At 44.7% G+C, this 15,175-nt stretch overlaps 1 protein-coding gene across 1 annotated transcript in view; it reads right to left on the bottom strand.

Annotated features, from left to right (window-relative positions):
* Positions 1-15,175, bottom strand: part of HSPA9 (heat shock protein family A (Hsp70) member 9) — a 1,477,986-nt gene that overhangs the window by 967,789 nt on the left and 495,022 nt on the right. The window contains exons 6-7 of the mRNA XM_044068990.1: positions 14,758-14,831; positions 14,523-14,629 (exon numbers count right to left, since the gene is read on the bottom strand). Of these exons, the coding sequence (XP_043924925.1) occupies positions 14,523-14,629; positions 14,758-14,831 (181 nt within the window). The remainder of the gene's footprint in view (positions 1-14,522; positions 14,630-14,757; positions 14,832-15,175) is intronic.

Below are 15,175 nucleotides of genomic sequence, written 5' to 3'. Positions count from 1 at the left end.
TCCAGAATTGGTCTCCAGGCATTGTCCTTTCTGGGCACTAGAAAGACTCTTGCTCTGGAGTAGGTACCAGTTGAATGGTACTCATATCCATGAGAGCTGTAATTTGTTTTTGTGCCTCTGCCCATTGATTTTGTGGCAGGTTTGGCATTCCTCTTCATTGGCAAGGTGTGAAAATAGAATCTGTATCCTCGTAAAATTGTCTAGGACCCATTTGTCCTTCGTGACAATGTGCCAGTTGTCTGAAAAAAGTGCGAGTTTTCCTCCCAAGGGGGCTGCCAAGAGAGTGTTGCTTGGCCAGATGAGGTGCAAGTCATTTAGTTTGCCTTCTGGTAGATTGGGACCTGTCTTCTCCTCCCTTCTGTGTTGTAGTGCTCCATTGGCGAGGTTTGTACTGGTCTTGTGGTTGTCCTCTGCCCCTTGGGCGTCTGTATTTACTCCTCTGTGGTCTGTCAGTAGCTGGAAAGGACCAATTTTTTGTTGGCCAGTTTCTGCTGAAGCAAGGGGGTTGTACCTGTAGGAAATCTTTGACTGTCTGCATAGATTTTGCCTTATCCTCCATTTTCTTTAAGACTTCTTCTGCTTTAACTCCAAAAAGAACATCCTGCTGTAAGGGAGCATCTAGAAGTTTTGCTTTAACATGATCAGGTAGAGTTTGTTCCTTTAACCAAGCATGCCTACGTATAACAGACCCAGTGACAGCTGCTCTGCAGGAGGCCTCCAAAGAATCAAACCCACATTGTAAGGTATGTTTGCCCACCTGTTCAGTGGCATGCAACAGATCCTGCATTTCTTTCAATTCAGATTGAGGGAGAGTGGTCATTCTTTGCTTTAACTGAGAGATTAGAAATTGCTGATACTTAAGCATGTGAAATTGGCAAATTAGTGCCCTCATAGCTAGAGTGGCTGAGGTGTAAACCTTTTTCCCCCACCTGTTTAGTGCTCTGGAATACCTCTCAGAAGGTACAGGATTTTTAGCCATAGAAGCCTTAGCCCCCTTGGGACCCTGGGAGATTGTCTCTGGGTCTTCAACAGGGCTTTTGTAAAGAAATTTGTGGGAATCAGGCACTCTAATATCCGTCAGGCAGGAGGTAGAGAATCAGGGTTAAAACTGGATTCTAAGTAAACATCATCCACAATGTCTAAAACTGGTGGGATGGCAAGTGGTCTGTGTTGGGGGAGTAAAAGAAACTCTGATCCTTTTCTTAGAGTCAGAGTAGTCCTGACCTTCCCAGTGAAAATGTTCCCTCAGTGTGTAAAGTTTCCCCAAAGGAGTAGTCTTCAGGATGAGAAGCTGAGGGAATGGAATCCTCAGCATCAGAATCTTCATAAGGGGAGAAGGAGTAACCTTGGTCCTCAGAGGAGTCTGACACTTGTTCAGAGGATGCATAATCTTCCTCTTGTCTAGGCCTTTTGTCAGGAAGGGGCTGGGAACCCCTGATTAAAGTAATCAAATCTTCAGCCATTTTGAGCATCTGTTTCTTAGGCATGGGGCCTTGAACAGGGGACTGAAGTGCAGTCTTTTTAGATTTAATAGGAGTCTTCATCTTAGAATACGTTTTAATGGTGAGCGTCTGTCTGAAAACGCCTTCAGAAACCGATGGCGTTTCTGCAGCACAGACATCATTTTCAGCAAAGTAGTCGGTAGGGCCTGAACTAAATAGCTGCGTCGGCCTGGTACATTCAGTCAAAATTTCCAAAGCGATCTCGGGTTCCAGATCTGCGGTAGTCAGGGGCTGTGTCGGAGCCTCACTGAGGACCGGAGATCAGACCAGCAGAGGCCTCGGAATCTGGCTTAGGCCTGGGCTGTCCTTATCCTTGTGTTTTTTGTGTACGCCGGTAGTCGGTTGCTCCGACGGCATGGTGTAGTTAAATTTCCTACCGTAGTGTTGTGCAAAATCAAAGCGTCTCTTAATAGTACGCTTATTAAACCTAGCACAAAAACGACAACTACTGACGTCGTGGTCTGGGCCTAGGCAAGGTATGCAATAAGAATGAAAATCCTTATGAGGTGTTTGCTTCCCACAAGAAATACAATTGCTAACTTTTTCTGACATCGGTCGGAGGCAAGAAAAGTTTCCCCAACGGGGTACTTAGCTTTATAGAAGACTTCGGTCTGAAATTCAAATTCGAAAATCTCAGTAGTCGGCCGACCGGCACTTGCAAACTGCTTCTGCTTCGGGTACCGCGCGGCAAGAAATACTGAAGAAAATGGCGTCGGTTGCATTATATATACCCCTGGCGCACTGACGTCAGGGAAGAAGTGACAGCAACCGACGCCGGAGTATCCCTGGTCTGAAGAGGAATCGGAGGAAATGGAAACCTGATCAGAGGAATCAGTCTGTATCCTGCCTAGGCCTTTTCTCAGGAGGGGGATGGGAACCCCTGATTAGAGTAATGAGGCCTTCAGCCATTTTGAGCATCTGTTTCTTAGACATGGAGGACTGTCCAGGAGAATGCTGTACTTGTTTCTTTATTTTTAATGGTACTTTTGTCTTGGCTGTTGCTTTAATGGTAAGTTGTGAAGGTCTGAAAACAAACACCCTCAGAAACAGATGCCTGCTCAGCGGCTCCAGACCCATCTGAGGGATTAGTTTCCATAGGCCCAATACCTTGAGTTTCCAGAGGCCTAGTTATCTCCAAGTGGAAGTTGGAAGCAGCCTGTGGCTCTGAGGTAGCGGGTGTCAGGTGCTGCGAAAGCACCTCACTGAGAACCGGTGACTGGCCTAGAAGAGGTTTCATCGGTTTTGGACCTCGGATGCCCGTCTTTATCCTTGCGTTTTTTCGGTATTGCGGTCGGCTGATCCGACGGCACAGTGTAATTGAACCTTCAGCTAAAAAGTAGTGCAAAGCAAAATCAAAACGTCTTTTTATAGTGCGTTTGTTAAATCTAGCACAAAACCGACTGGTGACGTCGTGATCAGGGCCTAGGCATGGAATACAGTAAGAGTGGAAGTCCTTATGAGGTATTTGCTTCCCACAAGAAATAGTTAACTTTTTCTGACATCGGTCTGAGACAAGAAAAAAGTTTCCCCAATGGGGTACTTAGCTTTATTGAAGACTTCAGATCTGAAATTCGACTTCGAAAATCTCAGGAGTCGGCTGACCGGCACTTCCGAACTGCTGCTGCTTCGGGCACAGAGCGGCAAGAAAGACTGAAGAAAATGGTGTTGGATGCATCTTATATACCCCTGCCACACTGACGTCAGGGAAGAAGCGACAGCAACAGATGCAGGACCAAGACTTTGGAACTCTGGCCAACTGCGGGACCGCCTGACGGCAGGATAACCCAAGTGTAATGACTGCAGCAGTGTAACACCAACATCAACTTCAGGCACCGCACAGCAACAAAGACTGATGCAATGGTGTCTGCTGTATGCTTTATACCCCTGGCTACCTGACGTCACGGAAGATGAGACAGCAACCGACGCAGAACCCAAATCAGGCCGACTTGAGGGCTACTGCAAGCAGTTAACCCAAATGTGATGACTGCAACAGTTAACATAAAAGAACATCAGCAAGTTTGCTTCTACCATAGTAACACATACGGGTTCTGCCTGGGGACACTACACCATAAAGTGAAGGTTTTACTAGAAAGATTTGTTATAGCAAAAAAAGGACGCAGCTGAAATTAGAACTGTACTCGTTACTTCCTACTAAAAATGCTTTAACCTTTGACAGCTTTACCCAACATGGAGGAATCTAAACTCTCTTTGGGCTTTTCCCAGTTAGGGGTCGACACACTGAATCACCTTGTCCTCTCATGATTGGCAGTAGAGTATTACGGTGTTGAGTTGCCAGCCTGGCACCCAACCTTCCACGGAAAGCACACATGCACGCACTCACGCCTAGTGCCAATTTTACCATGTCCAATCCACTTGCAGCATATCTTTGGGGATGTGGGAGGAAAAGTAGTTTTGTACCTACCATAAATGTAGATGTTAGAATGTATTCACTGCTGCAGTCATTACACTTGGGTTATCCCTGCCGTCAGGCGGTCCTAATGCAGTCGGCCAGAGTTCCAAAGTCTTGGTCCGGCGTCTGTTGCTGTTGCTTCGTCCCCGAAGTCAGTGCGCCAGGGGTATATAAGATGCAGCAGACGCCATTTTCTTCAGTTTTTCTCGCTCCAGATGTCAGGTGTCCCCAAATAGGTAGGCAATACATATTGCTAATAAAACATACATAAAAAATGAAACCAAAAACCTTCAGTTACCACCAAATACACCACACAGGTAGTATAGATAAGTCCCAGCTAAGAAAGAGGGGATGGAGGGAGGGTAACCTGGACTGCAGCAGTGAATACACTCTAGCATCTACATTTATGGTAGGTACAAAACTGTACTATGTTCAAAGTGTTTCACTGCTGCAGTCATTACACTTTGGTTGAATCCCAAAGCTGAGGTAGGGTGGCTGGTTCTATAGAGGATTTGAGGTGGCTATGAGGCCCTGCAGCACTGCAATGGCAAAGCCAGCTCTGGATTTAGAATAGAGGCAAGTGAATGTTTGGTAAAGGTGGGCAATGAACTCAAAGTTGCAGCTTCCAGGATATCTTTGGTAGGTACTCCTCTAAGGTAGGCAGTTGAAGTGGATGTTGCCCTGGTGGAATGTGGCCTAATGTTGCTAGGTACAGTTTTTCCCATGCTGTGTGTAGCAGAAACGGATACAGTGTCCTATCCACTTTGAAATGGTCTGATTTGAAACAGTCTTTCCCTGTGATCCTGAAGCATACGCTACAAACAATTGCTCCGTTTTCCTGAAAGCTTTTGTTTTGTCCAAGTAGGAACGTAGCTGTCTGTGCATGTCCAATGAATGCAGAAGTCTCTCCCCTTTATTCTGGGGATTTGGATAAAAAGTTGGCAAGTGAATAGTTTGGTTAAGAATCACACTGGAGACCACCTTTGGCATAAATGAAGTGTTTGTTCTTAAAGAAACCCTGTCTTGGTGAAAAATGATGAAAGGCTTAACTGCCATTAGTGCCTGTAACTCTGACTCTTCGTGCTGTGGTTATTGCCAGAAGTAGAGCAGTTTTCCATGACACATTTTAATTCTGCTGAATTGGCTGGCTCAAAAGGAGGTAAAGTTCGTTTTTCCAAGACAAAATTGAGGTCCCAAGTTGGTGTTGGTGCACTCCCGGGCGGTCTTGTTTTTAGCCCCCTCTGAGGTACTGTTTTAGCAATGGATGAGAGAAAATAGGAGGATCTGTGTTGTAATGAGCCGAGATGGCAGAGGCATGGATCTTAATGGATGAAAAGGATAGGCCTTTGTCCAGCATCTCAGTTAAGTATTGTAATATCTGAGGAATATTTGGGACGAGGGTCAAAGCTTTGAGCCTGGTTCCAGACAGAATCTCTTCCACTTTTCTGAATAGGATTTCCTAGTGCTAGGCGTCCTGGCCTCCAAAATGACATCCATAACAGCTTTAGAGAGAGGTGTTGTCTGCTTGGCTAAGGAATCTGCAATGCAGCCAGGTTTAAGGTTTTGAGCTGGCTGTGCAGGATCTGATTTTGTTAAGTCAGAAGATGCGGAATTTGAGGTAAAATCCATGGAGGGCCTTGAGCCAATTTCTTTAAGATTGGGTGCCAGTCTGGGGCAATTAGTATAATTTTTGGCTTTTCTTGTCTGGCTTTTAAGAGTACCTTTGAAAGGAGAGGCAGTGGTGGGAAGGCATAAACCTTTAGGCTTTTCCAGCTGAATGAGAGAGCATCCACTTTCCATGCTTGTGTGTGGTAAGTCCTTGTGCAGAAATTCTGTAGTTTGCAATTCATTGGGGAGGCAAAAAAAAACATGTCTGGGCTCCCCCATTTTTGTGTTATCATGCTGAAAACTTGTGGATCTAATTTCCACTTGAGGATCCATGATGTTTCTGCTCAAGTCTGCCAGAGTATTTTTCTTTCCAGGCAGGAATTGTGCTTGCAGATTAACTTGATAGGTTAGAGCTGTGTTCCACAAGGTGATAGCTTGCCTGCAGAGGGAATAAGAATGAGTGCCCCCTTGCTTGTTTATGTACCACATAACTGTGGTGTTGTATGTCTTAAGTAGTAGTTGTCCTGGATGCAGAAGGTCCTCAAAAGCTGTTAGGGCATTTTGTACAGCTAGCATCTCTTTTTGATTGATGTGAAGATGCATTTGGTCTGCGGCCCACTTGCCCTGAATACATTTACCTGCCATGTGTGCTCCCCAGGCGTAATCCGAAGCATCTGTTAGTGTCTGCCTGGCTGTGGGTAGAGTGAAAGGCTGTTCCTTTTTGAGGTGACATGCCTGTGCCCACCATCGAAACTCCTGCTGTAGGCAGGGAATAAGTGGTATTACTGCTTCCAAACTGACAGTGTTGAGTCCAACCACTTTTTAGGTACCATTGTAATTTCCTCATATGCAGTCTGGCATATGGTATTAGTAGTATGCAGGATGCCATGAACCCCAAGGCCTGCAGAATTTTTCTTGCAGGGAGTTGGGTTTTTGTTGCCATCAATTGAACAGTACTGAGTCAGTTGTCTTTGCTTGTCCGGCGTGAGAAGCCATCTAGGCCGCTGTATTTAAGCTGGCACCCAGGAATATTATCTCGAGGGCACTTTTGACTTCTTTTCGTTTACAGTGTACCCTAGGCAAATTAGCAATCTATTTACAAACGCCAGATGCTTTAGAAGAATGTCCTTGCTCTCTGCTTGAATAAGGCAGTCGTCCAAATATGGATATATTTGAATTCCTTTTTGTCTGCAAAATGCAATTACTGGTGCCAAGCATTTTGTGAAGACCCTGGGTGCAGTAGATAAGCCAAAGGGCAGTGCAGAGAATTGGTAATGCATTGAACAAGCTATGAATCTGAGGTATCTTCTGCAATTTTGTCTGATAGGGACATGCAGGTATGCCTCTGAGGTCCAAAGTAACAAGCCAAGCCTTCTTGCCCAGCATAGGAAGAAGCTGCTGAAGAGTCAACATTTTGAATTTCAGAACATCCAGTTAAGTATTTAGAGTAGAAAGGTCCAGTATGGGTCTCCAGGCTTTGTCCTTTCTGGGGAACAGGAAAAGTCTTGAGTAAAATCGTTGTCCCTGTTGTGGCACTTTTTGAATAGCTCTCATGTCCATGAGGGCTGTAATTTGTTTTTGTGCATCTGCCCATTGATTTGGTGGCAGGTCTGGCATTCCTTTTAGCCTTGGTAGAGTGTGAAAGTGGAACCTGTAATCTTGAGACAATATTCAGAACCCATTTGTCTTGGGTGACTGTACGCCAATTTTGTGAAAAAAGTGCTAGTTTTCCTCCTAAGGGAGCTTCCAAAAGGTAAGTGCTTGGCATTTGAAGGGGGAAGTCATTGGGACCGTTTCCTATAAGGTTGCGACTATGTCTTCCCCTCCTTTTGGGGTTGAATTACCCCACTGTCATGGTCTGTAAGAGCCTTGGGGCGGAGATCTGCCTCTTGGGAGTCTGTATCTGCCTTTTTGTGGTCCGTCTGACACTGGAAAGAACCAATTTTTGGAGGGCCAATTTCTGCTAAATCGAAGTGGCTGTACCTGTAAGAAATCCTTCACTGTTTGCATAGATTTTGCCTTATCCTCCATTTTCTTTAATACCTCTTCTGCCTTAACACCAAATAAAATATCCTGCTGTAAAGGAGCATCCAATAATTTTGCCTTAACCTGATCAGGTAAACCTTGTTCTTTTAACCAAGCATGCCTTCGCATCACAGATCCTGTAACTGCTGCTCTACAAGAAGCCTCTAATGAATCAAAACCACATTGCAGAGTATGTTTTCCCACTTCTTCAGCTGCATGCAATAAATCCTGCATTTCCTTATAGTCAGGATGTTCTGAACTTGTAAGCATTTTCTGTTTTAACGGAGAAATTAAATATTGTTGGTATTTAAGCATGTGAAACTGGCAATTTAAAGCCCTCACTGCTAAAGTTGCAGAAGTGTAAACTTTCTTCCCTCATCTGTCTAATGCTCTCGAATCCCTGTCAGAGGGAACTGGATTTTCAGCTGTGGAAGCCTTTACCCCTTTGGGACCCTGGGAAATAGTTTCTGGATCAGCAACAGGGTTTTTATAAAGAAATTTGTGAGAGTCAGGGACTCTGTAGTACCTGTCTGGCTTGACCGGAGCAGGGGGCAAAGAATCAGGGTTTAAACTGGATTCAGAGAACACATCCACAATATCTAACACTGGCGGAATAGCAAGGGGCCTGTGCTGAGGCAATAAAAGAAAGTTCTTGGATTCTGAGAAATCCTGGCCCTCCCAATGGAAATGCTCCCTCATGGTATGTAAAGTTTCCCCAAATGAGAGTAATCCTCATGAGGAGAGGCTGAAGGAATTGATTCTTCAGCATCAGAGTCCTCATAGGGGGGGTAAAGAGTATCCCTGGTCTGAAGAGGAATCAGAGGAAATGGAAACCTGGTCAGAGGAATCAGTCTGTATCCTGCCTAGGCCTTTTATCTGGAGAGTGATAGGAACCCCTGATCAGAGTAATGAAGTCTTCGGCCATTTAAGGCATCTGTTTTTTAGGCATGGAGGCCTGTGCAGATGAATGCTGTACTTGCTTGTCTTTAATGGAGTTCTAGACTTGGCTGTAGATTTAATGGTAAGTTGTGAAGGTCTGAAAACACCCTCAGAAGCCGATGCCTGCTCAGCAGCTCCAGACCCACCTGAGGGGTTAGTTTCCATAGGCACAATACCTTGAGTTTCCAGAGGCCTAGACATCTCCACGTGGGAGTCTGAGGCGGCCTGTGGCTCTGAGGTAGCGGGTGTCAGGGGCCGTGAAAGCACCTGAGAACCGGCGAATGGCCTAGAAGAGGCTTCGTCAGTTTTGGGCCTCTGATTCCTGTCCTTATCCTTGTCTTTGCGTTTTTTGTGTATTCCGGTCGTCAGTTGTTCCGACGGCATAGTATAATTGAACTTTCGGCCAAAGTAATGGCGAGCAAAGTGAAACAGACGTTTAATAGTGCGCTTGTTAAATCTAGCACAAAACAGACTAGTGACATTGTGGTCTGGGCCTAGGCATGGAATACAGTAAGAATGAAAATCCTCATGAGGTATTTGCTTCTCACAAGAAATACAATAATTAACTTTTACTGACATCGGTCTGAGGCAAGAACATTTTCCCCAAAGGGTACTTAGCTTTATTGAAGACTTCGGTTCTGAAATTCGAACTGAAAATCTCAGGAGTCGGCCGACCAGCACTTGCGAACTGCTTCTACTTCGGGCACCGCGCAGCAAGAAAGACTGGAGAAAATGGCGTCGGCTGCATCTTAAATACCCCTGGTGCACTGACTTCAGGGAAGAAGCGACAGCAACCGACGCCGGACCAAGACTTTGGAACTCTGGCCGACTGCGGGACCGCCTGACGGCAGGGATTACCCAAGTGCAATGACTGCAGCAGTGAAACACGAACATCCAAAGCACCCAGAGGAAACCCACACGACCACAGGGAGGACATGCAGACTCCACACAGAAGACACCCCAGCCGAAGAACGCTGCACCACTGCGGCCATCCTATGGAGGAATCTAAACGAAAGATGAATTATTTCTGTGTATCAAATACATTAAGACAACGTTAAACTGTAGTCTTAATGCCATGACCCAAAGCTGTGAATCAAGCAGCATTCAGATGTACGGAGGGTAACAATCTCAGCCTTTAACTCAAGAGTTAAATACTGATTCGCCGTGTGACTAGCTAAGGACTTGCTACCAGGCTGGGTACTTGCAGTAGACCCATTTCACATTCATTCTTAAGTAAATTAAATAAATGCGTAATTGATGCAAGCTGACCCTGGCAGCACATCCCACTGTCTAGTTCACAGATAGGTGTATTTTTGGCTCAATGCAAGTGTACAAGCCATTTTCTGAAACAAAACTGTAGTGGGGGTAGATAACGTGTGAAGCTGTTCTAAGAGAAAGTTGATGCCTTTACAATAACATAGCTGCACAGTAATGCTCAAGTCTCAGTATTACACAACTACCTACCACCAGGCACAAAGGCATAGGTTCACAGGCAAATACTAGGCTAGCTGCCAATTTCCATTGCAAAGGTGGGAATCAAAACCTGTACCTTTTGACAGTGAGGTAAACATATTAACCACTATATAAACTCCATTATTCCATTATGTTTGTAACAGCAGTATTCACAATCAATGCACTGTAACACAAGTCCACAGATGTTTATTAGGCCATCCACTACAAGGGCTTTAAGCCTACCCATGCATCCCAAATCTCTGACAAGTTCTGGTGGCTTTGATAAGTGTAACCAGAGGCCTGGGAGATGGACCATTTACAGGCTGCCTGTGTCCATTTGAGACAGGTGCCAAACCTGGGATGAATTTCCTGTTCCCCATCCAACTGTCCAAGCTGCACCTGAACTGATTAGAGAGGAACTCTGATTCACATGGATGGGAGTAGGTGTAGTCTCTGGGATACATACCAGTCTCTCCAGCAGGTCCTATTTGTATCAAAAACAAGACTTCGGTCTTTAGAACAAGCAAGTCTGGTGCAGTTTGTTTTGCAGATAAGCAGGGGGTACATCAAAGTGGAGTCTGACAATGTCTTGTATTCCAGGTACAGATAGCTTCCTTGAGGTGGTCTGCATAGGACAGGTTAGTTATGCCCTGTATTCTTTTAGTGAGAAACCTCTGGGGATATGTCTGGTTAGTTGCACTAAAACAGGTCTGATAAATTCCTAATATAGTGGAAAAAACTTCTTTGGACCTAGTTGCCATACCTTCGTCTATAAATTGCACAATATAGAATGATTTCCTCACTACAGTAGGCACATGGTCAAAGGCTAGGTTACTACATCTCTCCAAAAGTCAACTTGACATTAAAGTTCTGGGTCAACTTTTAGGGGTATGTTGACAGAATGATAGATACTGGGGTGGAGGACTTCCCTAATGGATACTATTACACATTTCTTGGGATTTAGTTTTAGTCCACAACTCTGACAACAGTTGCTCATCAGTGTCAGCCCTTTCTGAAGAATAGTTGTGTAAAATCTTACCATAATCATAGGATGTCCTCCTCTTCCCACAGTAAGCATACTGCAATGTGGATCCTCCGCCTCATGATACCCGAACGTCTGGCTCACATGCAAAAGCTTAAGCCTGGTTGCTGCCAGGTGTGGGACGTGTCACAGGGCCATACACCAGGTTTCTTAAATGTGATGTCTGCGCACACAGAACTCAGAAATGACTGCCCAGTCGGACAACAGTCTGAGTACCAAAGGAATGACATCTAGGCAGGGTAAATGTAATGAAGGGGATTAGGTGGGTGGGAAGGAATACTGCAACGTGGAAGAGAAGGACATCTATGGTTATGGTAAGATTTTACACAACTACTCTATGTCCCTCTAGTCCCATGTTGCAGTATTCTTACTGTGTGAGTGCCACAGCTCAAGAGGAGGAAAGGGTGGGGGAAGTTGTTGCAGGTTCCAGGCATCCATACAGGATTACCCTTGAAAATCCTGCCCTGGCTCTTGAAAACTGGTCCAATTTGAAATGTTTGGTGAAGGTATGCACAGAGAACCACGTGACTGCCTCGAGAATGGTAATTGTGCCCAGGCTTTTGAGGAAGGCTCCAGAAGAGGCCACAGTTCTTGTGTGTACCTTGATCCCATAAGGCAAGTGTTTGCTGTGGTAGGAACAGCAGAAGGAAAGAGTTTTCCTTATTAGGAGGAAATAGTTTGTTTGGATACCACCTTGCCCACGGCCCTGGTGTGGAAGCACACAGAGAGCTGATTGGACTTGGATAGCTTTGGTTTTGTTCAAACAACCTTGATTGTCTGTGGACATTGAGGGAGTGGAGTACTCATTCACTGTCATTCTGTGGGGAAGGAAAGGAGGTGGGTAAATAAATAGACTGAGGGACAGCTCATTAATCACTTTGGGCATGAAGGATGGATTGGTGAGAAGGTCACCCTATCCCTGTGGAAGATTGTACAGGGTGGGGATGCCATTAGTGCTTGTAATTCTGAAACCCTTCAGGCTGAAGTAAGGGCTACTAGTAGGACAGACATCCATGTGCACATCTGCAGAAAAGCAAAGCTAGCTGGTTCAAAGGGTGCAATTGTTAAGTTTTTCTAGCACATAGTGTTAGGTCCCAAGGTGGTGAAATAGGTTTCTTTGATGGCCCAACACGTAGAACCCCTTTTAAGACTAGTTTGACATCCAACCTGGAAAGTAGAGGTGGGTCCAGAGGTAAGCAGGCAGAGATGGCAGATAAGTGGACCTTCAATGAAGAGTATGAAAGATCTGATTTTATGAGCTCTCACACACAGGCTAGGACTATAGGATCATCCACTTGGAAGGGGTCCCTTTGCCTTTAGAGACACCATTTGGAGAATCTTTCCCCATTTGGAAAAACAGGACCTCCTGGTGTTAGGTTTCCTGGCCTTCTGCAGGATAGAGAGCATGTCCTCTGTTCCAGTGTCTAAAGGGGATCAAGAGTTTAGCACCCAGAGGGTAAGCAGAGCAATTCCAGCTGTGGGTGAAAGAGATCCCTTCTGTTGTGCGAGGTCCACCTTGTGAGGCAACTTATGGCGACTGCCCTTGGCTAAAGATTGAAGGGTTTCAGAATTACAAGCACTAATGGCATCCCCACCCTACACAATCTTCTACAGTGTCTCAGCCCTTTCTGAAGAACATTTGTGATAGTGGGAGATTCGATGACTGCTTCTAGGTTGTAATAATCTGCAAATTTAGTCAGCCAGAGGCCAATGACATTAGCCTTTACTTCATAGTAGTAAATCCCAAAAAGCAGCAGTCCCATGACCAATCCCAGAGGTACTTTGCTTGTGACCGCTCTCGTAGTATAGCTGGATTCCCCAATTCTAAACTCCTGGGTCCTGTCTGAGACAACTGGCTATCCACCAGGTGACATAAGGTTTATACCTAACCTCTTGAGCTTAATGCCAAAGTGAGTTAACTGTGTCAAATCCCTTGGGCAGGTCAAGGTAGGCAATGTGAACAGTTTTTCCCTCCTCTATTGCTTTGGTGACCTTAAAGTAGTCCCACCAGGTTCAGTATATATGACCTGCCCTTGATGAAAGTAAATTGGGTTGGGTCCAGTGTCTGGAGGTTTCACGTCATTACTGATTTCCATGCCAATTCTTCCCATAGCTTTGCATACGAGACTAGTCAGACTTATGGGTCTGTAGATGGCCCACCTCTGTGCAGGGGGATTACCACTGCTGTTCTCCATTAATGAGAGATGAAGCCTGTTTGCAGGTTACACAGTTCAACAATTCCAGACGGCCTAAGTTAGGTTTCATGCTATTTAGAAGGCATCCTGGGATACTGTCTGGGCCCAGTGATGTAGTGTTCTTGGCCTCAGAGACAGCATTAAGGACCTGCTCCCTAGTGACAGCAGGGGGAAATGTATTTGATGGCATTTCCTGAAGGAAGGTTGAAAGAGAGAGGGGTAAAGCTTGAGATGAATTTGTCAGCCAGTTGGTTTACTACATCTTCTGTCTTGGCACAGGTGGCTCAGTTAACACTGTGCACACAACTGTGTACTGCCTTTGAGGCTGTGAACATAGCTAAAAAATGCCTTGTGGTTTGTCCTTGGCTTGGGAAGCCAAATGTACCTCAAATTTGGCTTTGGTAGACCATCTGTCCTCAAAGTTGTTTGTTCAGTTTGATGCAAGTGCTTTTATCCTGCTAGGTGCATGCACCCCCAATTTTCACCATACATTTTCTTCCTTCTGTTATACAGCTTACTGATGTTGACATTACAGCAGAGTGGCTTTTTTAGTTAGTTCTGCACTTCTCGTGGGTATAGATGACTATATTCAGCTATAGACATGCTTGTTTAGGGATTCTGTGATCAGCCCTGCTAGGCAGTGTTTCCAGGATTTAGGGGGGGGGGGGTTGACATTTTGCCAGGTTATCACTTAATAGTAGGAAGTTAGCCTTAGTAGTTCCTGAATACCCCAGGGTTAGTTGGGGTTCCAGGTTTTATTTTTACTTCAAAGGAGACCATTCTGTGGTCTGACCTTACCAGAGAAGAAAAAAATAAAACAAACAAAAAAAGCAAAACCGGAGGACTGCTTTGAGGGGGAAAAAAAAAAAAATTAATGAAGCGCTTTTCATCTGCCTCTGGACAGACTTCAGATAAAATTAATGGTAAAATGGTTTTGCTCAAAGCAGTCCTCTGGTTTTGCTCTTTTCTTACCAGAGAAGACATTACACTAGGGGCTGTGCAGCACTCTCAGATATTTGTGAGGACCACATCCAGTACATTTGCACTCCTCGTTGGTGTACTAAATTCTCAGGGAGTGTGTCTGGTGTTGTATAGGATTCAGTTAAAAGTGTGGTAATTACATTCATCCATGAATACGATATTGGGTTGGGTACTGAGCTTGCAAGGAAATGGTATGGGATTTTGTCCATGCTAATTTCAATGTGGAGGAGCTCAAGTGCGTTGCCAAGCTTGACCAAGCTTGAGGTACATTTACTTTAGATGTAAACGTGTCAAATTAACTGTATTACTGGACAAATTAATCTCAAAGGTAAACAGCAAAAATGTTTTGATTCTGCAGTGGTACTCACATTTTGTCCTCTGACTTGTCCAATCCGTAAGCCAATGCAGCAGCTGTAGGTTCATTGATAACTCTTAGAACATTTAATCCAGATATCTGCCCAGCATCTTTGGTAGCCTGGAAAGAAAAATAAAGTGAAATGTCATGAGCATTTTAAAAAAAGTGAGAAATACAGTTTAAAACAGAATAGTATTAAGGATATACGTTTTCTTTGGTCTAAGGACCGAAATTACAAATGATCCTACCTGTCTCTGAGAATCGTTAAAGTAAGCAGGCACTGTAATAACTGCATTCTTCACACTGTGGCCCAAGTAGCCTTCTGCAAATGGTAAAGAAATAGTCAAAAAATTAGCTTTCATCTGCTACTGACAAAAAAAAAACCTTAATCCCTTAATCCCTGTTGCATACTTCAAGTACCCTCGAGCAGCTTCTAAATAATACGCTTAATTTTTCTAATGTACAAATCTTCTTTGGTAACTGGTAATCTCTACTGCTTTCTGAGCCTGTTCACAACCAGCCATGGTTGCAGACATTGCATGGAAGGAACTTCCTTTGTGCTAGCAGCTATTCAAACATCTGACCCCCCCACATTGTGATGACAAACACTAGCATTACCTTTCATACTTCCAAAGGATTTTTTTGTACGTCATCAGTAGTGAGCAT

This window comes from Protopterus annectens, chromosome 4.part0, assembly GCF_019279795.1.
Source record: "Protopterus annectens isolate FY-2018-M chromosome 4.part0, PAN1.0, whole genome shotgun sequence".
Taxonomy (NCBI): domain Eukaryota; kingdom Metazoa; phylum Chordata; order Ceratodontiformes; family Protopteridae; genus Protopterus; species Protopterus annectens.
The sequence above is the reverse complement of the archived record's forward strand: the minus strand, read 5'-3'. Positions and strand labels throughout refer to the sequence as shown.